The 26959-nt window shown below is 41.3% G+C and overlaps 1 protein-coding gene across 1 annotated transcript in view; it reads right to left on the bottom strand.

The window, feature by feature from the left end:
- LOC135901608 (lipase maturation factor 1-like) overlaps window positions 1-26959 on the bottom strand; it is a 35971-nt gene that overhangs the window by 5332 nt on the left and 3680 nt on the right. The window contains exons 2-9 of the mRNA XM_065431454.1: window positions 23374-23459; window positions 20977-21197; window positions 18012-18022; window positions 17750-17898; window positions 12071-12136; window positions 11081-11248; window positions 10852-11017; window positions 2726-2876 (exon numbers count right to left, since the gene is read on the bottom strand). Of these exons, the coding sequence (XP_065287526.1) occupies window positions 2726-2876; window positions 10852-11017; window positions 11081-11248; window positions 12071-12136; window positions 17750-17898; window positions 18012-18022; window positions 20977-21197; window positions 23374-23459 (1018 nt within the window). The remainder of the gene's footprint in view (window positions 1-2725; window positions 2877-10851; window positions 11018-11080; window positions 11249-12070; window positions 12137-17749; window positions 17899-18011; window positions 18023-20976; window positions 21198-23373; window positions 23460-26959) is intronic.

Here is a 26959-nt window from a genome sequence, read left to right as displayed (position 1 = left end):
TTTGGCACGTCCAACTACTGTCATGGCACACAGCACTCTCTAATCTTCTACGGTGCTCTCTCGCTCTGCTCATCTCCTCTCTTCATTGCGTCCTTATGATGTGCTTTGCTCCCTTTCTTTGCTAGCCATGTGTTGCTATACCAACAGGCTCAGAAGTAAATACGGCAAGCACAGAAAGGAAAGATGCCTAAATTTCGACGCCACCTGTTGTGTCACATAGCTAGAGCTTGCAGCATGCATGCGCACACACACTCACAGAGAGAGAGAGAGAGAGAAGGAGGACAAGACAGGTGATACAACCAAACAAACAAAAACTGCCAAATAAAATATTGCCATCAAGCATCAATATGTTCAACAGTTTGTCAGAATTGTTAATGGTAGCTTATTCCAATCTAAATATCACATGGAAAGAAAAGAACATATTTAATGTTTTAGTCCTAGCATTACAAAGGACACCTGCATGATGATACTATAAGTTGTATGTTCTCTGGCATGAGATAGTGCTCATAACTGAGAGAGAACTGATTATTTTTAAACAAGAAGAGAAATATTAAGCTCTGCACTTTCTTACTTTCTTCAAAACTATCACATTAAACTCATACATTCTTTAATAGTTTGTGCAATGGTAAAAAAAGCCTGCAATTCCTAGTTGAAAGTATACTAGGTGGCCAAGAATAACTAGCCTATTTCTTTTTATCCAGGCAGCTGCCTGTAGCATGAAAACAACCAGAAAGCACACTGCGTCAATCAAACTGGTGTTTAAGTGGCCTGAAACAAGAGGCCTTTGTTGCTAAGTAGGCAACTTGAAATGTTAATTGCATGCCATTATATAGGCAGTGCTGACAAAGAAATTGTAATAATATTTGTAGAGCTTCTGTTTCATGGGTTCGTAAGTGATGCATACTTCCAGAGGATGGCAACATAAAGACTGAGCAGCAAGTTAATCTTCCCACAAAATACATGGTTTCGTTAAGTTTACAAGGCACTTGTAAGATACTTCAGAAGTTCATGTCTAAATTAACTGAGACATCAGCAAGCTATAAAAGATTTTTGAAAGTACCTTGTCCCTTAGATACAATACAATGTGCAAGGTACGGCTGTGCTTAATGAATGCATATTATGTGCTTAACATGCTTCTTCAGAGGGAGCTACCACAAACGGCTATAACAGTGCAGCATGTTAAAAAAGCCACACATGTTGCACCAAGAAAAAAAATACACTCACACAAAAAGCAATACACTGGCATTTATATGAAGAATCACAATGACATCACAGGTGAATGGTGGCATGCACTGCTGTTTGTTTGTTCAAGCATTTCAAAAACAATTATGTGCAATCACTAACTGTCACCCAAACAACACTTCAACATGTTGCTTCATTTGCTATTCTAATTCTAGGAAGGTACAAATCCATCTTTCAGGCAATATATTCCGGTTAATGGTCACAGGACTACTTTGAAATTACTCCTTACAATCCTATTGTCAAAAGCAACTACAAGGGGTCATCCAGAAAGTGCCAGAAACATGCTGCCCTGCCTTTACGAAGAGGGATATGGTGCATGATGGTGCCTCGAATATCAGTATGAGCTGACTTGAGGTTTTTGATGGCAAGAATAATGACATTGATTTACATTGTCTGCTTTTGTAATAATATCTCAATGTTGTTTCACATTGGCTGTGATGAGTTTTGAGCATGTGTATTTGTACATCTTTCAATGTGTGGGTGTGTGTTTCTATGTGTAAGCACTGCTTTGCTTTTTCTTATTTCATCCATGCACATCTGCATTCAACGCTCCTTTGTTCAGTTGTGAGGAGGAAGCATGCAAACACAATTCCATATTTGCATTGGTTATCCCAGTTGAACTGCATCTAAAACATTCATCATCCCCCGTAGACATTCTACCGCTCTTGAATTGGATGAAATTATAAGTTTGGCTGCAGCTCATGGCATCTTCTCCAAAAGCTTGCTATAACATTCCTCTGTCTTATCCATTTGGAAACAAACTTCACATTGTTCTTCCAAGTCATTCATGGCCAATATAAAACAATATCAACATACCATTAGAAAAGCACAGTATGTGAATGAATATCATCCTTTCCAACAAATACCTCCAGATTAACTCAATACTATGGCGTATATCTATTGGCGGAGCAACATACCACTCTGTGCTGAGGTGTGGCAACATGTTTCCAGGAACTTCTGAATTGCCCGTTCGCACGAAAGATTAAGCGTAAGCAAGTGTTCTAAGCAACAAAAAATTAATGTGCATCCTTTCTAAAAGCATTTCCTTAATGAATCTAAACAAGGCTTTCCAAAGTATTACCAAATCAAATTATTGCAATCACTATCTCAATTAGCAATAAAATCTAGATTTAGACAAGTCAATTCATATTTAACCTTGTAAACTTGCACTAAAGGTGGGATAACATGTTCATTGTATGTGTCCCTTTCACTTCTGTTCTATACTTAGCGCACATTTGCAAGATTAAATATGAATTAGTAGATTTATTAAATTAGTAATTGGCAATGTATTAAATATAGTTAGTAAAAGTAAACCAACTAGTCCCTAGAAAGTCCTTTTTAGCAAATGTATATTTCAGGAATTTCAGATAACAGGCTGCCAGGATCAAGCTAGAGTAACATGATTTTTAGTTTAAAACTACTTGAAATGAAGAAAGAAAAGGAGAGGAAAATGAAGAAGAAAATAACAGAATAGCCCAAGTACCTTCCAAATGCTCCATAGGTGTTAACCAGACGCAGGGGCTCAAAGGATGTGTTCATCTGTTGATTTGGTGAGACAAGATTGATCACAACAGGTATGCTTAGAAAACCAAGGCATAGTGCAAGGGCCATATTTGTAGCCTTCCTTCCTTTACCTGTAAAAGTGTGCAAGAGCCAGGTTTCTAATCATTTAAAAAATGAAAACAACATTGATGAATATATGAGGTACATTCCTTATATTGTTGTAGCAGGCCTGACGGCACACTTGTCTCCTTCTATGAGCCTTCATTATGCATTAGCTTCAGTCTGCTTTAATTGTTGTATGTCATATATATTTTCGATAGATGAAACTGCACTGCTGTTCTGAACTGTGTGCGGAGGCAAACACAATCGGAATTTCTGCATTACATTGGTGTTTAAGTCCTCTAGCCATTTATACATTTTTGCTGCATAATTTTTCTTCTTCTTTTCACAGCAAGGACAGGCATCAAAGGGAATTTCAAACAAAATTAAGTGTTTGCTTTTCTTTGCATCAAGTGGCAGTTGGCCATGCTTTCAGCATTTGCCACAGTGCCAAAATCTAAGTCGGTACCTTTATTTTAATGTCTCAGAAATCAAGATCCTCGTGCTGACTGAACCACCATGAAGCGGCAGCTTTCTACAGTCCCATAAAAGTATTAATGTCAATAATTGCACCTTGACTGACTGGTTAACCAAGACCATGCTGCCAATATTCCTAATGAATTTTTATATGTTAACTTATATATGTAAATTTATATTAAATTTTTCTTCTTGGAACTTCAAAACACACAGATTTCACCAGGTGAACTGTGTATGCACAAGCTTTCCAAAAGTGATCCTGCCCCCATAATAATTATAGTCCTCAGAGCATAGCTGATTTGGCTGGTTGCAAGGCTCTTAAGTTCACTGAAGCTTCCTGTCTGAATCATCCACTTGGATGACCACCAAGCCTGGTTGGTGTCACTGCTCGCTCTTCCGATGTATTTGATCACAATGCATAGTTTGTCACGATGTACTTCATTAAATAAATAAGACAATAAAGTACAGACAGTCAAAGCAGTCAGCTCAAATAGCTCAGGTCAATTTGCCTTGTTTTACCTACTTTCGTTATATCATATCTGCAATGGAAATAGAGCTAAAAAAAAGCCCTCTGTTCTCCCTTGAAGAGAACAAATTTGTAAAATTTGAGTAAATGTGACCGCTTTGGCTGCAAACGGCAGGCGGTTAACAAGTTGTTGTTCGTGGCAGTGGTGCTTTTGTTTAAGAGGATTCATGGCTCGCCAGTTAAAATTTGCGCTTAGCGAGAACATATTACATTACAAGAATTACACGAACCTTATTCAGACACATTATAGCATTGAAATCTACCATGCAGATTTGGCATTACGTGCAGCATCAACTGCAATGCATGAGTGCTGAAAGGTATCTGGTGGTCTTACTCATCTCATCTCACTTGCAGTAGGTATGCAAAATCCACGGAGATGATAAAGTTCTCTGAAAGTGTTTCTTAGTTGCTGCATTGTTCAATTTCATCGACTTGTTTCACACTCCAGCCAAAACTTTATTTTGTAGTAATGATGTAAAATGAGACACTTGCTCTTGCTACTGCTGTCTAGCACGTTCCAGTATACACAGCAAACTTGTCCGCTAACACGGAAAGCTGAGCAAGTTGGTAAGGCTTTATGATTAAACACTAGTGCAAAAGGATGTTGCTAGAAGAGAGGAAAGGGGAGCTATACACAACACAACCAATTACTTACAAGTAAAGTAAAACTGGAAGCCAGAAAAGCATGAAGGCCAAAAGCACCTAAACTGACTATGTCTACTCTGATGTCGTCAGGTAAGTGCGGGTTTTGAAGGATCATGCACTTAGCCTTCGTGCTTTTCTGGATTCCAGTTTTCCTTCAGTTGTTAGTCAGCCATCGTATTATGTGTATGTGCTCCTTTTCTCTGTTCTGTCTGCGTGGTTCTGCGGTAGTTTTTAATCATGAACTTGCCCATTGCACATCACTAACACAAACATATTAAGGCAGACAAATTATTTAATTATTCAGCTTCACATTGCTCACAGCAGCAACATAAGAGCACAACAGGAGCAATACAATCACCAGCATGCACCACAGAAGCAGCAGCCTAGCGCCAACTCCTAGCGAGATCGGGCATTCCTTTATGTACAAGAAAAGAGAATGGTCGAGCAGGAAAGCATTTCTACTAATACATTGCTTGGCAGTACTTTTGCAGTAGCTTTGTGCTTTCTGAGCACAAATGCGTGCCTCCTCTTTTCAGCATTTGATTGACATTCACCGAGATATGGAAAGGGCTGATGTTGCTCACACTCTAATCAATGCTTAGGCTCACTCTGCTGGCTGTTGTTACCATGGCAACCATAGGCAAAAAGTTTAACTTTTCCGTAGGGGGGGGGCTGGGGCCCAACCAGCTTTCCAAACCCCCATATAACAGTTGCACTTGAAACTTCGTGTGACCTTGAAGAATTTTCACTCAAGTGACAGCCTTATGTGAGTATATACAAGACCTTATAGTAGGAGACAGTTCAATTTCACAGCTTGAGTCCTCTCGCACCACCAAGAATCTGGCATCTCTCAGTGGTGAAATGTTCATTCGTGAAATTGTTTTATACTTCGCTATCACTAATACTGCTTCGCCTTTCCAGAGAAACTGCAGCATCTGTCTCTTTTCTTTTTCTGTGAGTCTGAGTATAAGCACTGCTACACATGACTGCTGTTGATTCTGATTTTGAGTGAACCTTGCTTAGCTTCATTTCGGTTACTGAGTGAATTATACAGGGTCCCAACTAACACGCACCAAGACTTAAAAAAAAAAAGCACTTGGGTTACTCGAAGAAATCCTAGTGCACATTGTTTCCAGCACAGTGAAGTAGCCACCAATATTTTTTTCTTGTTACTGAGATTTAATTAGGTAGCATAATTAAAGATCTAACTTGAGAAGTACTGTCCTAATTATCGAAGTGTCAATGAGGCATTTGTAGGGATCCCCAGTTAACATATAACTGTGGTTTTTTCAGTGACGTACCAATTGCGTACAATTTTTTTCCAACTAAAAAAGAAACCCTATGAAAAATTTAAAATACCATGTTACCATGTGTCTGTGCTCCCATCCGCATCTTGAAGCAGTGCCCTCAAGTAAGCTCATGGAAAGCAACTGCTTTGCCTGTCGCAAACCCGAAGACACAGCGCATCACCTTGATAATGGCATGGAAGGAGCACCAACAGCAGTTTTCACAGCTTCACAACTATTCCTTCCTCTCATTTCTACGTCACACTTATTATCCGTCTCTCAAGGCCGAGTGATCACACTGATAATAAAAGCTCCTTGATAACGTAGCCGAAGCGCCGCTCTGACTACACACAAAATGCAAAAAGCAATGGAATAGGCATAGAATGTTTCAAAACCTTGGCTCAGCTCGCACCGCATCAAAAGAGTGCACACGCAACTGTATTTCACGCCAGAAATTTGCTTCGGACAAAAGCCACATTAAAGTGACCATAATATTTTTTCATAAGAGTGTATATGTGCTGCAAAAACAGGTGCATGGCTGAAAATAAAAGCGAAATAAACATACTGGGAAGGACTCACATGTAGGGAAAATGCAAAAGCGAGGTGTTCAAGAAAGTAAATCTGTTACTTCTACGTCTGTTCTTCTACGTCTGCACACACACACACACACACACACACACACACACACACACACACACACACACACACACACACACACACACACACACACACACCCACCCACCCACCCACCCACCCACCCACCCACCCACCCACCCCCCCCCACACACACACACACACACACACACGCACGCACGCACGCGCACACACACACACACACACAAAAATATCCACGCTGAATTTTCTCTGGAATTTATCTGAATGATATGCAAGCATTTCGTAGCACCGATGTGGTGTTTCGTGGTAGTATGCTGGTGTGTTTCATATAATTGTGAGAACGACCGCGAAAAAAAAGTGAAATGGAGAAGTGCAATTGCAACACAGACCTGCACAAGACGACATAGAAGAGGCGAGTAGAAGCAATGTTCACTGGTGTTACAGATATCCCGCATTAGATGTGGATGCGGGATGAAATGTCCAGGAAGATGTAGCAAATGAAGGAAATATATGCAATGTCTTTTAGGTACACTGAACCATTATGAACCATGAGCAACCATGCTCCGGCGGTGGCGCAGCGTGTATATTGAAAGCAATATGTGAAAACGGCAGAGTGCGGCATGTACTGAGAGCTCTATGAGCGTTGTGTTTGCACCGCTTTGTTGGCGTTGAAGCAAGAGGCAACAAGCAGGTAAATTTGCTCGCTGCTGCGGGTGCTACGTTAGAAGCGTTCATTTTACAGGACAGACAGAAGGATGCTTTTTCCGTTGGTTGGGTACGGATAGAAATGCTTCCACATTTGAAACCTGCAGATTTCAGTGTGCCCTTATTATCTATACATTCGTAACTGCCGTTGAATACCAGCTGCTGCCTAGAGGCCGTGTTCGAATAGGTCTCCTGCAGCTACACAGTACTGTGCCCCCTTTATCACATCTTTTGTAGCTCTCTTCATGATCGACGCTGGAATTCTACGGCACACATCCGTTACCTTTGCCTTGAGCTCATCTGACGTCTGTTTCGATCATGTAAACACCATACTTCACATAAGCCCAAAGAAATAAATCGAGTGGAGAGAGGTCAGGTGACCTAGCCGGCCAATTTACAAGACCGTGCCTTTCAATATATTGCACATAAAAAGTCACATCCAGCCAGTTTCATGCTTGGCTGCTGCTGTCTGCTGGCACTCCATATTGCTGATACGACAGAAGTGGAGGATGTGACAGTGAGACTTCGCTGAGAAACTCATCCACCACTCCAAGGATTTCATCCACATAACACTGTCCAGTCAGTGTGTAATCGAAGAAGATGGGACTGATTATAGCACCGGCGTAAATTCCAAACCCCACATTGAACGACCACTAGTACTGGTGCCGAGTGCTCTTTACCCAGTGTGGATTGGAGTCCCTCCAATAGTGCGCATTATGCAAATTTACCTAGGCATTTCTTTCATCGGTGCACATGATGTTGCTCAAAAAGTCCGGTGACTCATCGGCTTTTGTGAAGAACCAATTCGAGAAATCTAGATGATTCTACAGGTCCCTATCTTCTAAGCATTGGTGCTAGTTAAGGTAGTATGAGTGAAAGGCTGTCATTAGAATCCTCCAAACTTATGGCCTGGAAATTGGTACCTGGGCAGCCACATCCCACATACTAGCATGTGGGTTTGAGGCCATAAATGCTAGACCATCCGTGCGTAGGGTAGGAAAAAAAGGAGTCATCCGCCGCTGTTTCTGGAAGCTGCCAGTTTGTCTCAGGTTTTCATAATTTGTTTATTGTCGATGCGTTTGGTCTACCGCCACACTACCATGAATAATATATATTTGCAGCCTTCCTCTTGTTGCCATTTGCAGCTCCCAAGGCAAGGACCATGCTTTCTTTATGCTCATTAGAGAAAGACATGGCGGCTGGGAAAAAACAAAATGCACCTTTAAACCTTTGCACTGATGTTGTCAATTTGCATTTGTAATCATAGGTGTTGCGACAAAAAAAAAAAAAAAAGAGAGAGAAAAACCCTCCATGCACTTTATCTACACTAAGGCAACGGTTATCACAGCTTTTTTCCAACTAACACCAAACGCATCGTGTTACTTTGGCCAGGGCACGTCAGATACGGAACTACCTTGATTATGATTATTTCTTTATTTCCTTTGTTTCGTTCTGGCTAGCTCAGAGGGAGCTTGTTCGAAAGCGCTGCTTTATGATGCGGGTGGGAGCGCAGTCAAGTAGTATTGTTCATATTTCACGGGGTTTATTTATCAGTTGGAAAACAATTTGTACATCACTGAAAATATTGCAGTTAGATGTCCCTTGGCTGTGCCTGCAAATGCCTCACTGACACTTTGATAATTAGGATAGTATATCTTGAGTTAGTTCATTAATTACAATTACCAAATTAAATCTGACATGAAAAAAATACTGGCAGTTACTGCGCTGTATCAGAAACAATATACTAGGTTTCCTTCGAGTAATGTAACTGCACTCTTTTAAATCTGGGTGCAAGATAGTTAACTGGGACACCCTGTGTATATTTATGACCTCTGCATGCAAGTAGCAATGTTTATCCGTAATAAATGTAAATTATTAGAAGAGTTTTCTTTTTTTCATGATCCGTTAGCAGTGCTTACTGCAAAGAGAAGCAATACTGAGATGCATATCATTCACGTGCATTTCACCCGCCGTTGATAAAAGACTCTGCTGCAGGGGTCACTGAAGTCTACAGGTTTTTTTGGGGGGGTCAAAAAAGCATGCAAAGCCATTTGAAGCGAGGTGAACATCATATTCTTTCTCTTGACACAGGCTATCCATACCTTTAAAAAAATTTTTAACCAGCTACCTCCTTCTCTTCCAATAATATAATAAACTTCATCCTGTGTGTATATTTAGATATATTGTATATGTGCATGGTGTTTACAGTAGAAATTGAAAACAAAGTTGAAGTGAGGAAATACGGAGGCAGCCGCTGCTAGTGCTTCTAATGCGCTTGTCCTCCTAGTGTTAGAATTTGCAGAAATAAAGCAAAAGTATGAATTAAAAGCCGTGCATGTCCGCGCCAACAATGCTGCAGTAAGCTATTAGCAACAATAACATTACGGCAACAACGAAGGGAGGGGGGGGGCTCTGCTCCCCCCCCCCCCTCCCGTAGGTAGTGCCTATGGTGGCATCGACACCACCAACGCTTATGGAAATGGGGGACAACAAACAGGCACAATGTGTGAACGTTCTTGACATGTATGCTGTGAGCACTTGGCACTGGCTTTGATAGTATGGGTCAGTGGGCAAGAAAAATGGATGACATTGTCTCCCAAATTCAAGTTAAAATCAAAATTCATTATTATTCAGCTATTTGGGTATACAGAAAACTTCAATTCATTCAGCTCCGATTACTTTGATTTTTCACTTAATTCGGTCCCGTGCGGCACCCATGCATTTCTACGGGCCCACCCTTTCGTTACTTCGATTGTAAAATGGACATTTGCCGGATAATTCGAAATGCGCCTGACCCCAATGGTGACCCCTTTAGGGGCAACATGATTCGGCGGAGCTTAGGGGACAGTGAACAAACGTCAAATCTGTCAAAAACACCCATTTTCGTAGAAGGCTACAGCGCAGGAACGAACAGAGACAAAGGAGGCACACAAAGTACACAGATGTAGCGCTGAAGTCAGCCCAGCATCTGTGTACTTTGTGTGCCTCCTTTGTCTCCACCGGTTTCCACGTTGTAGCCTTCTACTATGTTCAACCAACAAGCCCAACTGGTTACTCTGCTCAACCAATTTTCGGTCTGTCCTAGGAAGATTTTCAAGCAATAATGGTAGCTCATAATGTACGATTACAGTAGTCAACTGCTTCTAATGCACACCTTTTTTTCCCAAGAAAATTGGGCGAAAAATTGCCTGTATGGTGCAATCGGATATGAAAACAAAACTGCATTTGTGGTGTTTGTATGCTTTACTGCATAAAACGGCTGTATTGATGGCAAGCTGATTTTTAAAAAAACTACCTTTTTTTCTAAGCAAGATTTCTACCTTGCTTAGGAGACTTATAGTTATTTATACATTAGTTTTCTACTTTGTACACGTAGAAAGCGGGTACATAATTGATTCGGGGGCATGTTAGAATCGGGCAAATACTGCCAAATGAATAGCAGACTGTTTTGACGTTTTTTTCTGCATCTTGTTTTATTCAAATTGGATAATTAAATCACTTTCATTGATCCTGTCAGGGTCGATTGAATAGAAGTCGACTGTATTGACATTTCCCAACTAATTTACGACTGTGTGAGTCAATTTCTGTCATTCACTTTTTGACTGATATAACTGATAACTGCTATAAAGCACAATTAGCAGCAGCTCAAAGAGTGTTGGACAGTCCCTTAAAAGCAAGAGCAACAATTGCAACATTTATCAGTAAAGCTTTCTGGCTTTATCTGCCAATGTGACAAACCAAGGAGTGGCATACTATGCTTCACTTTTTGTTCCCCCGCTTCCTTTGCCAGCAATGCCACTTGGTTGGAAGTGTTTTTGCTGAACATCCATTTCAGTGCAGCATCATCAAAGTAGGGTATCGATGGCAGGATTGTCAGCCAGTTGAGAAAACTCAGGTTTCCACTCATAATCAGGATCACCTGCCAGGCATGAACGCAAACTGTTAGAGTTCAGCTGACGGGTTGTGCTGGAAAAGTACTTACCTGAAATGATATCTGAATTATTCCACATGCTATCCTGAACGGTCTTGTCAGCAACATGAACCACGGCACAATTAGCTCAATGATGTGATTCCCGAGAACTTCCAATTTGTGCATAAATGGAGGCGTTTGGTGAAGGTAGTAACTAAGTGGATTGGGCACTGGCTGGGTCTGCAATGAACACAATGTGCCCACTCATCATCCATAAAAATACAGTGGGTAGACGATAGCCTTAATTATTAACAACGAAAAATTCAGTGTTTCTGAATCATCAGGCAGCAACACTCAAGCAGTCTGTTTTCAAGCTATACTGAAAAGATTATTTCAGTGGAGATTAGAAATGTAATTCCTAAAGAAAATTCAATTATTTCATGTTATTTTTTCATATTATTATTATTATTATTATTATTATTATTATTATTATTATTATTATTATTATTATTATTACCACACATCTTTACTATTAAGCACAGTGCTTCCAGATACATACGCTACAGTGGAGAACTTCGAATTGAGCCACTATAAAACTTGTGTATAAAAACGTCAGGAGAATTTTACACAAAGCACTTTACTTGTGGATAATTTTACCTGCAAGCTTAAACAGCATCATATAAATGATGGTCATTATTGCACGGTAAGTTGTCAAGTGGATAAGGTGCTTCACGTAAGTGTCACTCCTTCATCAAGAGAAAACTTGCGATGTGGCAACTTACTGTCATGCAGAAAAAGGTTTTTAACCACAAATAAACTTATCCAGCTGTCAAACGCTTTTTGGAAAAGGCCCCAAACCATGATGGCACACACTACAAATTTAGTGAGTAAACAAGGGTGTTTGTTTCCATTATGTGTCTCTATGACAACAAAGGACCTTCACTGAATGCAGTTCATATTAGACATGCAAGATGATTCCATGAAGGAGCATTCATTAGGCACAACCATAAAGCCCTCAAATAAAATATCATTTTCTAAACAGAATTGTGGGATAAGCCATACCTCATAGTGATACATCATGCATGTCAGCTCCCACCAGCATTTGTCACCTCGTACTTTGATCAAGCCCTGCACCACAAGAACACAAAGCACTACTAGTATGAATGGACAGAAAACAAACTGTGCTCTCACTGATAGAGAGAATTGTGATCGCCCAATCTAAAAAGTGCCTCACAAGTAAGCCTGGCACTGTGAGATTTATTGGTACTGCAAGTGGATATGCAAGATGTTTTACCTGACAGCATCATTAATATTTATTTTCGTAAGGTAAAAAATTTATGAATCAAAATGACCCACAAGAATTAAGGGGTCAAACCAATTTGATCAGTCAGCTCCACCTGATGTGAAAGTGGGTGAATCATCATTATCATCAGCCTGGTTACGCCCACTGCAGGGTAAAGGCCTCTCCCATACTTCTGCAACTACCCCGGTCATGTACTAATTGTGGCCATGTTGTCCCTGCAAACTTCTTAATCTCATCCGCCCACCTAACTTTCTGCCGCCCCCTGCTACGTTTCCCTTCCATTGGAATACAGTCCGTAACCCTTAATGACCATCGGTTATCTTCCCTCCTCCTTACATGTCCTGTCCATGCCCATTTCTTTTTCTTGATTTCAACTAAGATGTCATTAACTCGCGTGTGTTCCCTCACCCAATCTGCCCTTTTCTTATCCCTTAACATTACACCTATCATTCTTCTTTCCATAGCTCGTTGCGTTGTCCTCAATTTAAGTAGAACCCTTTTCGTAAGCCTCCAGGTTTCTGCCCCGTACGTGAGTACTGGTAAGACACAGCTGTTATACACTTTTCTCTTAAGGGATAATGGCAACCTGCTGTTCACGATCTGAGAATGCCAGCCAAACAAGCCCCAGCCCATTCTTATTTTATTGATTATTTCAGTCTCATGATCCGGATCCGTGGTCACTACCTGCCCTAAGTAGATATATTCCCTTACCACTTACAGTGCCTCGCTACCTATCATAAACTGCTGTTCTCTTCTGAGACTGTTAAACATTACTTTAGTTTTCTGCAGATTAATTTTTAGGCCCACCCTTCTGCTTTGCCTCTCCAGATCTGTGAGCATGCCTTGCAGTTGGTCCCCTGAGTTACTAAGCAAGGCAATATCATCAGCGAATCGCAAGTTACTAAGGTATTCTCCATTAACTCTTATCCCCAATTCTTCCCAATCCAGGTCTCTGAATACCTCCTGTAAACACGCTGTGAATAGCATTGGAGAGATTGTATCTCCCTGCTTGACACCTTTCTTTATTGGAATTTTGTTGCTTTCTTTATGGAGGACTATGGTGGCTGTGGAGCCGTTATAGATATCTTTCAGTATTTTTACATACGGCTCGTCTACACCCTGATTCCGTAATGCCTCCATGACTGCTGACGTTTCGACTGAATCAAACACTTTCTCGTAATCAATGAAAGCTATATATAAGGTTTGGTTATATTCCGCACGTTTCTCTATCACCTGATTGATAGTGTGAATATGGTTTATTGTTGAGTAGCCTTTACGGAATCCTGCCTGATCCTTTCGTTGATGGAAGTCTAAGGTGTTCCTGATTCTATTTGCAATTATCTAAGTAAATACTTTGTAGGCAACGGACACTAAGCTAATCGGTCTACAATATTTCAAGTCTTTGGCGTCCCCTTTCTTATAGATTAGGATTATGTTAGCATTCTTCCAAGATTCCGGTACGCTCGGAGTCATGAGGCATTGCGTATACAGGGTGGCCAGTTTTTCTAGAACAATCTGCCCACCATCCTTCAACAAATCTGCTGTTACCTGATCCTCCCCAGCTGCCTTCTCCCTTCGCATAGCTCCCAAGGCTTTCTTTACTTCTTCCGGCGTTACTTGTGGGATTTCAAATTTCTCTAGACTACTCTCTCTTCAATTATCGTCAAAGGTACCACTGGTACTGTATAAATCTCTATAGAACTCCTCAGCCACTTGAACGATCTCATCCATATTAGTAATGATATTGCCGGCTTTGTCTCTTAACGCATACAACTGATTTTTGCCTATTCCTAGTTTCTTCTTCACTGCTTTTAGGCTTCCTCCGTTTCTGAGAGCATGTTCAATTCTATCCATATGATACTTCCTTATGTCAGCTGTCTTAAGCTTGTTGATTAACTTGGAAAGTTCTGCCAGTTCTATTCTAGCCGTTGGGTTAAAGGCTTTTATACATTGGTGTTTCTTGATCAGATCTTTCGTCTCCTGCAATAGCTTACTGGCATCCTGTCTAACGGAGTTACCACTGACTTCTATTGCACTTCTATTGCACATTCCTTAATGATGCCCATAAGATTGTCGTTCATATCTTCAACACTAAGGTCCTCTTCCTGAGCTAAGGCCGAATACCTGTTCTGTAGCTTGATCCCGAATTCCTCTATTTTCCCTCTTACCGCTAACTCATTGATTGGCTTCTTATGTACCAGTTTCTTCCTTTCCCTCCTCAAGTCTAGGCTAATTCGAGTTGTTACCATCCTATGGTCACTGCAGCGCACCTTGCCGAGCACGTCCACATCTTGTAGGATGCCAGGGTTAGCGCAGAGTATAAATATTTAATTTCTAGTCTCGCCATTCGGGCTCCTCCACGTCCACTTTCGGCTATCCCGCTTGCAGAAGAAGGTATTCACTATCCACATATTATTCTGTTCTGCAAACTCTTCTAATAACTCTCCCCTGTTATTCCTAGAGCCTATGCCATATTCCCCCACTGACTTGTCTCCAGCCTGCTTCTTGCCTACCCTGGCATTGAAGTCACCCATCAGTATAGTGTATTTTGTTTAGACTTTGCCCATCGCCGATTTCACGTCTTGATAGAAGCTTTTGACTTCCTGGTCATCATGACTGGATGTAGGGGCGTAGACTTGTACGACCTTCAATTTGTACCTCTTATTAAGTTTCATAACAAGACCTGCCACCCTCTCGTTAATGCTATAGAATTCCTGTATGTTACCAGCTATATCCTTATTAATCAGGAATCCGACTCCTAGTTCTCGTCTCTGCGCTAAGCCCCGGTAGCACAGGACATGCCCGCTTTCAGCACTGTATATGCTTCTTTTGGCCTCCTAACTTCACTGAGCCCTATTATATCCCATTTACTGCCCTCTAATTCCTCCAATAGCACTGCTGGACTCGCCTCACTAGATAACGTTCTAGCGTTAAACGTTGCCAGGTTCAGATTCCAATGGCGGCCTGTCCGGAACCAGAGATTTTTCACCCTCTGCGGCGTCGCAGGTCTGACCACCGCCGTGGTCAGTTTTTTCGCAGCTGCTGGAGACTGAGAGCCGGGGTTTGATTGTTGTGTTCATATAGGAGGTTGTGGCAAAGTACTGCACCAGGGTGGCCAATCCTACTCTGGTGAGGGAGTGCGTTACCAGTTCTGGTCACTGGGATCAGGCCACACTCCAGGCCTATTTATGCAATTTTATCAACACGCGGATTTTTTTAAAAAAAATCCGGTGGGAAATTGCGCGGCACCGGAATTCGAACCACGGTCCTCTTGCACGTGAGGCGAATGTTCTACCTCTACGCCACCGCTGCACTGAAAGTGGGTGAATGAACACACCCAATGCAGTAGCTCACATTGCATGAAGTTATAGAGCAGGGAAAAGCATTATTCCAGGGTTAACAATGAACAGCTTACTAGGCAATGGGCATTCCATAACAGCATGACAATGCACCTGAGGAGCCCTCCAGCATAAAAGAAGCTTCTAACTGCTTCTTCTTTTTGCATAAAATGGCTCGTTGGAGATGCTCTCAGCATTTTTCACAGAAACTTCAAAATACTTGATATTTTATTTTATTCTGTACAAGGTTCTGGAGATGACTGCATCAATACACAGTGGGAGTGTTCAGTAAATATGTGAGGGAAGGAGTGCTGCTTCTCACATTTCCAATGATTTCTTAAATGCCAAGAATGTAGCAAATATCCCCAATAAATTCAAATGTGCTAGCTTATGCTGCACCTTTTCAAGCATGGACAGAAATGTTTCAATTAAGAAAGAAAAGTTACCACAAACTACTGTAGTTGTTACTACTGCTTTACTACTTGCACCTTTGCTATCTATACATATATTTTACCCTGTGAACCTCAGAAAGGCCACAAGCTGCTCACAGCCCATGCTTTTTGAATATGGGCAGTTTAAGGAATGGCACGGGCATGTAGCAGTAACTTGTAGCCCTTGTGGGTGTTTTGCAGGCATGTAGCAGGCAATAATGCCCCTAGATTAAAAGGCTTATGGGGCAATGGAAAAGTGCACCATATTGCATGTATGCTGGTGGATGAGGCAAGACATCTCGCTAAGTGCCAGGTTGTAGTCACCAACAGGTGCATTCCGGGAGCACAGTTGAAAGAAACAAACACTTGGAAATGATTGGCAAGAATCATTATTCTCAGTGTGGATTAAAACCTCCCAAGCCAAAAAACATGTGCCTTGTGCTCTTTTGTCAGCATTTGGTCATTAATTCACTCATGCTTCAAAACATTCTCCACACTTGTTCCGCATAGTCTTGTGAATGGAGAAACACTCGGTAAATAAATATAAATTCTGGAAAAAAAATGCTGTGACTATGGCTCCTCAATTTTGCTATTTGAGGACGCAGTCTACCCCAAGTTCATGAATTTAGACATCTTAGTGGTACTTTTACACACAATTTAAGCACCTTAAAGGGGCCCTGCAATGCGCCAGAGAAAGCTTGTTAAGCAGCACCAATGGCATCGCTTCGATGCGGCGATTTCGTGTATGTCATAGATAGGATGTGACGTCAAGGAGTGACAATATGATCATTGGTTAAAAATGTATCATCATTATTCAAAAGACTAGCGCAATATAGCAGGGACAAAGACAGAGAAGACGACAGGACGAGCGCTAAGTTTAGCGCTCGTCCTGTTGTCTTCTCTGTCTTTGTCCCTGCTATATTGCTCTAGTCTTTTGAATAATGATGATACACCAACTAGCCCAGCTTTCTGCTTTGATCGCTTAAAAATGTAATGTGCGATTTGCATGATATTGCGAATACTACTGTGAAAAAAGCTACAGCATTACGTTTTCAGACATTTCAGGTATCACACAGCCACGACGAAGTGTTGCAACCATGGGAACAAGGCATCACATGCCGAGCACTTTGGTGTGCCAATGGCGGCCTTGCGGAAGCTGTTGTAATCATAAAGGTGATGCCATGGCCCCCGACATTAGACCACACACCACCTGATCACGGAGGCCATGGGAATGCCATCAACTGGTTAAGCAGGCTTGGCAGCCATGGCACGCTGACTTCCGCTAACGCTCAGCGGCTATTGGTGTCACCACATGACGTCATGGGAGAGTGAAATGTGGCATCTAGAGCCACAAACATTCGAGTGGAGAACAACTGTCATTTTGCATGTATTTTGAACATTCTCTGACTAATAACTTCGTATTGTGTGGATCAATTTTCATAATTTCTTTTGCTCTGGGTTTTATGTAATTCCGAGAAAAGACCTAGAGCAAATATGGAGACACAAAAGAAGCATAACAGGGCCCCTTTAAAAGCTAATGGAGTGCCCATTCGAGATGGCATAAGTTCAAGTTACCATAATTGTTAACTGCGAAGACAGTGAGAGCAGCTGAGGCATGAAACAAGAGATAGGTTTCTGATGGAGAAATGTATGTACAAAAACAACTTACAGCACCGAGCATGATACGGAAAAGGAGCCAGCGATAGCCCCATATGACGACCGGCGAAGGAGGTGTGCCACGTGGCAGCTGCTTCCATGTCCAGATTGGACAGAAAAAAATTGCCAGGAAGCCTGTTTCAAGCAGCTGGGACTCCCAACCTATGCCAACCATGCCAGAAAGCAACTTTAGAACCAGTGCAAAAACTCACAGTTGGAGTCCCACACATAAAGAGCTGCTAGACTGAAAAAGATGGCAATATCACAATACTTACCAAATGAGTACCTTGAAGCACAAAATGGAAAGAGAATAAAATACACCAATAATTAAATCTAATGCATGAGCTTTAATTAACTGTACACATACTGCTTTACCAAAAGGCACAACTGGATACTAAAGTGAACAGTCATGAAGAGTGCACAAATCACATGGAAGAGGACGAATGGGTAACCAGAACACCTTTGTAAATGATGGAACAAAATAGAGGAGTTTACTTTATAGCAACAAAATCCACCATGAGAGTGAATGTTTGACCAAGGATTAGAATTTTAACAATATCTAGTCTAATGATTGCTTAATGAATTGTAGTAAGGATTTAAAAGTAAGAGAAAGAACGAAACTGAAAACCAACCAGAGAAATCAAAGTACCAGCAGCGCAGTTACATATTTCATGCAGGCTTGGGCCGCTATCTTGTACACGTTCGAAAAGCTGACGTTCGATTCCGCCTCGTGCGATTGTCCAGGCTGCGCCGATATCGCGGCCTAGGCCAATCTACTCCAATCGCGTAAGGCGAAATCGAACGTCTGCTTTTCGAACGTGTACAAGATAGCGGCCCTTATTGCTGCAGATCATTGATTCTCTCTGAAATTAAGAAAAATGCGCATGTTGTTGCATGCAGAGATTAGATACTGGAGCTGTATCCTTTGAGCCTGCCACCTGAGGCATGTAAAATATGCTGGCATAGCATGAAAACAACCTTTGAATAATTTGAGCCCATTCTTCATGCACCTGATTGAAATACAGAACTTTGAAGACCTATGAACTCGCCACAGCATACTGAATTTGTGACAGACGGCTCTCACGTAGATTTGGAAATTTTATTTTTCACTTTCTTGTTCAGTTGCATAGAATATAAATTTGTTTCTTCAAAAAATGAAATGTGGACCTGCAAGGGTTAAATCCTAAGTGTGGGCTCTATGTAACTCCGAACAAGAAAAATATTTTGTAATTTACATGCTCTACATACGTACGCACCTTAGTAAAGGCTTAGTTGCACATTAAGGTGTCAAATATTGGTCCATTAAATTATCTCCTCTACCACTTGTACCCTGTATATGCACTCTCTGTGCTGAAGAAAGTTTATACTGATGCGAAGTGTTACTATCAATACAAGATGGCTGCATGACCGCAGACAGCTTGGTTAGTAAGTCCCACACAACATTAAAAGCTTTGGATGGAATGCAAGATAGAAGAGGCAGACCTAACTCTTTCAGTAGCAAGTGGTTAATCTGTGCCCATTCTTCACACACTTGTGACTGAAACACAGAATCTTGGGAGCTCCATAAGCTCACAGCAGCACACTAAATTTGTGGCACTAAATTGGTTTCCTGGTATATTTCTTGCAATAAATGTTGGTAGCCCACACTCTGTCCTTTTTTTCTTTCTACCCTTTTTGTATATTGTTACGTAGGAAGACACAGACGAAAAGCTATGTACAAGTATATTTACAAGAAAATACGCTGCGCTTGGCCGAGAGGCAACAGCACGTGCTAGCTTCTAATCGTCGTCGTCGTCTTCTTACTGCTCGGCTCTTTGTCATTGGAAATACTATCCCGTGGCACTACCCCCGGCGGCAAAAGCGCCGTCCCGGAGCGACTAAAGGCCGGAGTCTGAAGCAGTGTAGTAGGTCTTGAGCCTACTGACGTGCACGACATCACTAGATGCCAGAGTAGATGACGAGGTTGAGCTCACAGGAGCAATTTCGTACGTCACAGGCGCCACCTGGCGCAGCACACGGTAGGGCCCTGTGCAGTATGTTACATGTTCAGCCTGAACCAGCTGCTCTGTAATGGAGTACTTCTGCTACACCATAAACATTTCCAGCAGCCTATTACATATTAACAGGTCAGTTTGCACAGAGATCAACATTTAAAATGTTTCACACCATGTTCACTGCAATTTCTGCAGGCCTAGATAAGCTTGGCAATGAGCTTTCTTTACTGCAGAACAGTAAAGTTGGTGGACCGTAATAAACTTCTTCTCCTGGGCATCGCGGTCATGTGTGTAAAGACACATGACTGTGCAGCACAACTCTCAGCACAACCGCTGAGAGTTGTGTCCTTTTTCTACAAACACATCTTTATCATTTGCACCTGTGATAATTTACTCCTTAACTGACTGGGCTGAATAAAAGAAAGCAATTATTCATTATTATGTGCCCTCAACTATTTAATTTATACTGACTACTTTGTGTTAGCTGGCATCAAAATGTGAAAGAGTAGGCTCCAACACGGACACAAGTAACTTGGTGTAAGCGGCAGCAATACCAAGGCTCACTTCTTCCTGTACTAATGATGAGTCGAGCTTGTCAATGTATCTGTTAAATATTGCTACTGAGTCAGATTAACCAAGGCATTTTTCTCTATTATTAGACAACTGAGCATGCTCTTTGCTCATATGTGTCCACACACTTCTTGGAACAGCCACTATAGGTGTGAAAAGAATCACAATCATTATATGGAAAAGAAAAGTCAACATAATACAATATAACCTCATTAAATGGAATCTCAAGGGACAGAAGAAACCTGTTCAATTTCACGTGAGTTTTGTTTACTGAGAAAGATGTGCAGGGGTCAGTTTTCAAAAAAAGTTATGAAATAGTTAATGTAACAGCTAGTTTTCACAAACCCAAAAAGGGACAATAAATTTATTCCATGCTTACACAGCCAATTTTGCTTGTTCAAGTGTCGCAACATCTGTGGTTCCGTTTACACAGAGAAGTGAACGTTTTCGTTCCGATTAAGCATTTTTGCATTAATGAAATACAAAACCAAGTGACTGAGAAGCAGTTCCATTTAAGCAGCAATATTAAGTGATTTCCATCTACCGAGATTGTACTGTAATCATGGAATCTCCAACCATGCCCCCCCCCCCCCTGAAGTTTCTGACATTTTTTTTTTTTCACAGTTCTGTACTGCTTCGAATGCAATAACTATCATCAAAAGAATTGAAATATTACCATAGCTGTCCCACGTTTACAAGGGAGTGGTACAAAATCCACAGGAGAAAGAGACAGACTGCATTTGCTGCTCCTGTCACTGTGATGCCCAATGCTAGGACGGTGCCCACAGATGCTATGCAGTCAAGCAAAGTGTCAACATCAATGTATTCGTGGAGCCACATTATGGTCGGAACTCGCAGCAGTGTCTCACTGTGGAAGCCTTTGTACATATCTTTAATCTGAAAGGGACAACAGTTTCAGAATATTGATGCAGTACAATAGCCCAAGGAACAGAATAGAAAACAGAACAGAACTGGTTTATGGCTTTGTTGGATGAAATGCACACACACACACACACACACACATAACCCTCACAAACCTGAACAAACCAAAATTGCAGGCTAACTCTGAGTCACACTGCTGTCACAAGTGCTCTATTGTGAAAGCAAAAAGTTGTTGAACGAAAATTCATTCTGGTCCTGTAATCAAACCCGGAACCAGCACCTTTCTAGGGCAGTCGCTTTAGCATTTGAGCTAACCAGGAGGCTGGCAGATTGCAGAGCAAGGCTGAATCAACAATTCGAAGTGCAGGGACAAAGTAGGACAAATTAAGAGTTATTTTGACAGCAAGCTCTCATAATGATGCCCCTTTTAGAATAAAAAAGAGCAAGAAAACATGCACGCACATATTGTTGGATATACTTGGTATTGGGTAAAGGAAAGTATGATTTTAATAAGTTGAAATACAGTTACTACAAGAACAACATCAGCAATTTTTGGTACCATGACTTTGGTACCATGAAATGCTTGAAAGCATGATCAGCATGAGACATTGAGGATGGCATAATGGTGGTGATGACATAAGCATCAAACAAATAAGGAGAGTGTACGGAAGAGATAGTTGATCTCAAAATAATGACCGTTCTTTTTTTTGTTTTAAGCATCATTAAAGGGTCACCAAAGATAAACACTATGTCAGTTTAGACAGGTAAAGTATTTTTGACAACTCTATTATCACAAACATTTTAATATAGGTTGATTATTAGAAAAGAAAATTAAGGTCAAAGTTCTATTCCTTTAAGCTGCACACTGGAACCCTAACGCTGGCACATCAGTGTGACATCACGGATCTCACAATATTTTTTTTCCTACTTGGGCCACATTGGCTCGGTAAATGTATCTGAAACTTGTCATGTTCAGTCTTTGGCTCCTTTGGAACACAAAGTAGTCAATTTTTACCGATAAAGAATTAACTAGGTCCTAGCAGATGGCATCAAACTCCATGATGTCATGGTGAGCTGGTGTGGGATTTCAAGGCAGTGTCGCCACCCATCTTTACTCTTAGTGCCTTTCTTCTGCATACCAAGCTTCTGCAGTAAGAGTGGCTTTTTTGGCATTATAGAAGGTTAAGTTGCTAATACAGGTGAAATCATTTCTCTCTAAATTAGTGTCCCTTTAACAACCTCAGAAAGCACACTGTGCAATACTGCAAAAACAAATTACACAGATTGTTCAGACATAAGCACATTTGTATGGCAGATTAAGTGACAAGAGGTAGCAAGCACGTCCAAGGCAACCTGTTCATATTATATGCAAGCTTAAAAAGCACAAAATTAAGTTCAGTTTCATTATTATCTGTCCAATAAATGTATAAAACTGCTCCTATCAACATGACATCACTTGCCAAGTCGTGCAGAATACCATTTATGGTCATCGATCATCATCATCATCACTACCATCATCATCATCATTATACTGTTTTATGTCCACTGCAGGACGAAGGCCTTTCCCTGCAATCTTCAATTACCCCTGTCCTGCGCCAACCGATTCCAACTAGCGCCCACGAATTTCCTAATTTCATTGCTCCACCTAGTCTTCTGCCATCCTCAACTGCGTTTCCCTTCTCTTGGTACCCATTCTGTAACCCTAATGGTCCAAAAGTTATTTAATCGGCGCATTACATGACCTGCCCAGCTCCATTTTTTTCTCTTGATGCCAATTAGAATATCATCTATACCCGTTCACTCTCTGATCCAAACCACCCTCTTTCTGTCTCTTAACGTTATGCCTAGCAATCTTCATTCCATCGCTCTTTGCGCGGTCCTTAACTTGTTCTCAAGCTTCTTTGTCAGTCTCCAAGTCTCTGCCCTATATGTCAGCACTGGTAAACTGCACTCCACTGCACCTTCCTTTTCAATGATAATGGTAAGCTTCCAGTCAGGAGCTGACAATGTCTGCCGTATGTGATCCAACCCATTTTTATTCGTCTATGAATTTCCTTCTCATCATTAACATCTATGAAATTAGAAGTGGGACTATGGGAAAGATTTCGCTATAGAAGGCCTCAATGTTGTGCTAGTATTTATGTATCCAAGCAACATTTTTTTACAGCCAATAAAGAGAAAAAGCAGTTACCCTTTCCATGTAAAGGTGCGCTGGAAGAAGACCCTGTTTACCCACCAAATATTTGTTTTGATTAAGGGCAACAAGAAAGGCGACAGCTGTAAAAAAGACAACATAGTCAGTTACACAATATGAAAACATTTGTGTTATTCTCCACACAATGAAAGGAACTTTACATGTTGCAATGTAACAGTGCTAACATAAAAGGGACAAAGGATAAAAAGAAATATGTTGCTGTTAGTGCTGCAATACTAAGTCAAAAAAGAACCTGCAGTGGCCACTACTCAGCTAGGCAGTGGTCAATGAAGATAAAAGAAAAAAGAAGCTCTCGGTATCTCATACCCAACAAAAATGACAGCGCAGAGGTGATTACCTTAGATTGCATTAAGTCCATGCATATTGTGCCACTTTAAAATAAAATCAATGCTTATGCATGTCGCAGAGTACACGGAAAGAGAACAAGAGTGAATGGACTTTACATCATCTCCCATCCTCTTCATCACTTCCCTGACACCATCCCGACACCACCCACAGCATTAAATTATGTGCCAGTGTTGCACACTATGTGAACTATTGTTAAATGGTTGGTGCACTTGACAAAGTATGGATCGCCTTCTGCCAGCTCTACTAAACGGCACCTGTGGTTGTGGCTGCCACTAGACGGGCGGCTGATGAAGAAAAAGATAAATGGGCATGAACAATACTGCACATCAAGAACTCCCAGTAAACCTCTGAAACAATTATGTTTTTGCAGACAATAGAACAGATAACCAGGCTTTTTGGTAAGGATTCATTACGAGTATGGCAATGCAAAACACAAGGACAAGAAAGTAAACAGGGCGGCAATATGATGCCCATTCTGTATACTTCCTCCTCCTTGTGTTTTGCACTGCTGTAATCATAATGAATTGTGTTTTGGTCTCCCTAACCTACGACTCCAACACAGCACCAGTACATCCTTATGAAGAGGGTGCCATAAATTTCTGAGAAACATAACACAATAACATGTCAGGAGACAAAGACGCCGTTATGTGGTTGGCCATCTTGTATTCTGCACTAGGAGTACACATGGAAGCTCCATAATGTAGGCAACACTTGCCTGAAACGGCCTCTTGTGCACACTTCCTAGAACAGCTCAGAAGGTGACAAATACACATTCCAAGCTGTACATTTCAGTCTTGTTCTTGGACAGAGAAATCTCATTATGAAATAGTGTAAATGGGACTTGAATTACTGTGTAAATTGCTGCAGAGTGTGCCTACCTTTTCTTCTTTTTCTTTTTTCTTTAAAGGTAGACTAAAGCTGAAAGCACTCCCTTTTCTGTTCCAGTACTGAAAGGTGTTCTAGCGGCTTGGTTGTCTGTCACGCAACAAACCCATAGGAGACAGTATTTCAATTGCACTTGGAAAGTCCTGACGCATTTGAGAAGTATGATATTGTCAGTTCTTAAGGGAAATAGAATACCAATGACATGATCACTTTATGTGCACATTATTAGTAGTTGAAAACACATCCTGCTGCAGTTATGCTTTCCTTATATAGTAAAAAGTTCAGCAAAGACAACTAATATTTAACTAACAGTGCAGTAAAGACAAAGAGGTTATTCTTTTAAGCAAAACATTATTCATAAAGTTTGCATTGCCTGATAATTGCCAATAATCTATTTAGCAAATATTAGCCTTTCATAAACATTTTTAGCATGCATGTTGAAGCTGCAGTTGCAAACGTTATTTATAAAATGAGCACCACGTATTGCACAATAACCAACAAGTTGATTATTCACAAAATTTACCTGCTACAGTGTGCTCAATGGCTATGGCATTCTGCTACTGAGCATGAGGTCGTGGATTCAATGACCAGCAGCCATGTTCCGATGGGAGTGGAATACAAAAATGCTCATGTACAATCACCCACAAAATCACCGGTGCAGCTGCCGTGGCTGTGCACCTAAGCAAGCCTGCACATGCACAGCGACGCCTACAGGCATGGCTTCATGCCCTCTTACAACAATGTTTGGGCATGCCGATGGAAATGCGCACTGAAGTTGATGATGCAGTGTACTGGGCTTGATGTGGTGAAACTGCAATCTGTTAACATGCGACACACAAACTCAAGGTTGGCTTGCTGCAACGGTGATATAGTACTGAAGTAACATTTGCTTCACAGCACTAAGTTGCAGCTTTGGTGGGCCCAAGTAAAGTAGCAGATTACACAAAGACACGTCTCTAGGCATCAGTGTGCCTGCGCAAATTTGTTTCAATGTGTTTCCATGGCAGCTGCACCGATACACCCCGGAGCGCAGCCACGCGTTCATGTACCCCGCAACATTTTGTGGGTGGTTGCACTTGCGGCATATTCTAGTGGTCATTTCAGAGCACTTGGACAGCACTATAGAAGTCAGGCAAGACAGCTTTAATGCTGTGTTTTAGCGTGACCAACTGGCATAGTAGTGACAATGTGGCCCAATTACTGCGACTGGAGACCAAAATCCTTGCAGTAGTGCTTGAGTCCTGTCTTACACAAGTATTGCAGCACTATCAGGGCACTCTGAAGCGACCAGTCGAATATGGGCTTATATTTAGGTGCATATCAAAGAACCACAAATGGTCGAAATTAATCCCGCCCACTCTTTTATAGCCCAAGTGTTGCTTTGAAACATTAAACCACATTTGATTTATCCACGAACAAAATAATATTAACCTGTAATTATTAATGCTAAAGCATTAAGTGGCTCATGAGGTGCTAAATCCGACAATGGTGGTGTGACCAGGTGATGGTACAAAAAGGCTACGAACCCACGACCTTTGGTGGGAGTTGAACCCACCACCCTTGGTGTTAAGGTGAAGGTAGTTAAGGCACAGCTAATTAAGATATATTTAATTAAGGCATTCGAACCCACAACCTTTGGTGGGAGTTGAACTCTCAGCCTTTGTGAAGAGTTGAACCCACAACCTTTGGTGTTAATTCAGATAAAGTTAATTAAGGCACTCAAACCAACGACCTTTGGTGGAAGTCCAACCCAGGACCTTGTGTTGTGGCATAATGTCTGAGCATCGCGCGGTGGTCGCAATGCTTTTGCTTTAATCCACCCAAGATAACTACCATGCCCCTTGACTTTCTTTTATTTAAGTACAGATGCTTTAATTGTGAAACTGGAGCCAGTTCATGCTCAAGGAATGTTCCATTAGCAAGAATCCTGAGATGATCCTTCCTCACGACACAAAGTTATATCCCACAGTATGTAGAGAAAGGCTTTGTGGGAAAATTATCCACAAAAAACAAATGTACTTTCACTAAGTTTTAGGAGCAAATAAATTGAAACTGATGGTACTGTCAAGATTCCTACTAAGTGGACGTGTCTTGAGCACTTAATGACTTCAGTGCTTGTGTTGCCAATTGAAAAGTTGTAGAAATTCGGTAAAATAAGAGCTCACAGGCCATTTTTGCTAAATTCATGATCGCGACCGCTGCAAGAAATGTGTTGAAGGAAATAGCCTTTTTTTCTTTGCTGCCCTGTATCCAGTGGAATAGCTTGGGTAGCCACAATAAACTTTTTATTCAAGTCAAGACTTTTCAATTATAATTGACAGGCGTGCCA

The sequence above is a fragment of the Dermacentor albipictus genome, chromosome 1, assembly GCF_038994185.2.
Source record: "Dermacentor albipictus isolate Rhodes 1998 colony chromosome 1, USDA_Dalb.pri_finalv2, whole genome shotgun sequence".
In the NCBI taxonomy this organism is placed as follows: domain Eukaryota; kingdom Metazoa; phylum Arthropoda; class Arachnida; order Ixodida; family Ixodidae; genus Dermacentor; species Dermacentor albipictus.
This window is presented reverse-complemented; position numbering and strand designations above follow the sequence as displayed.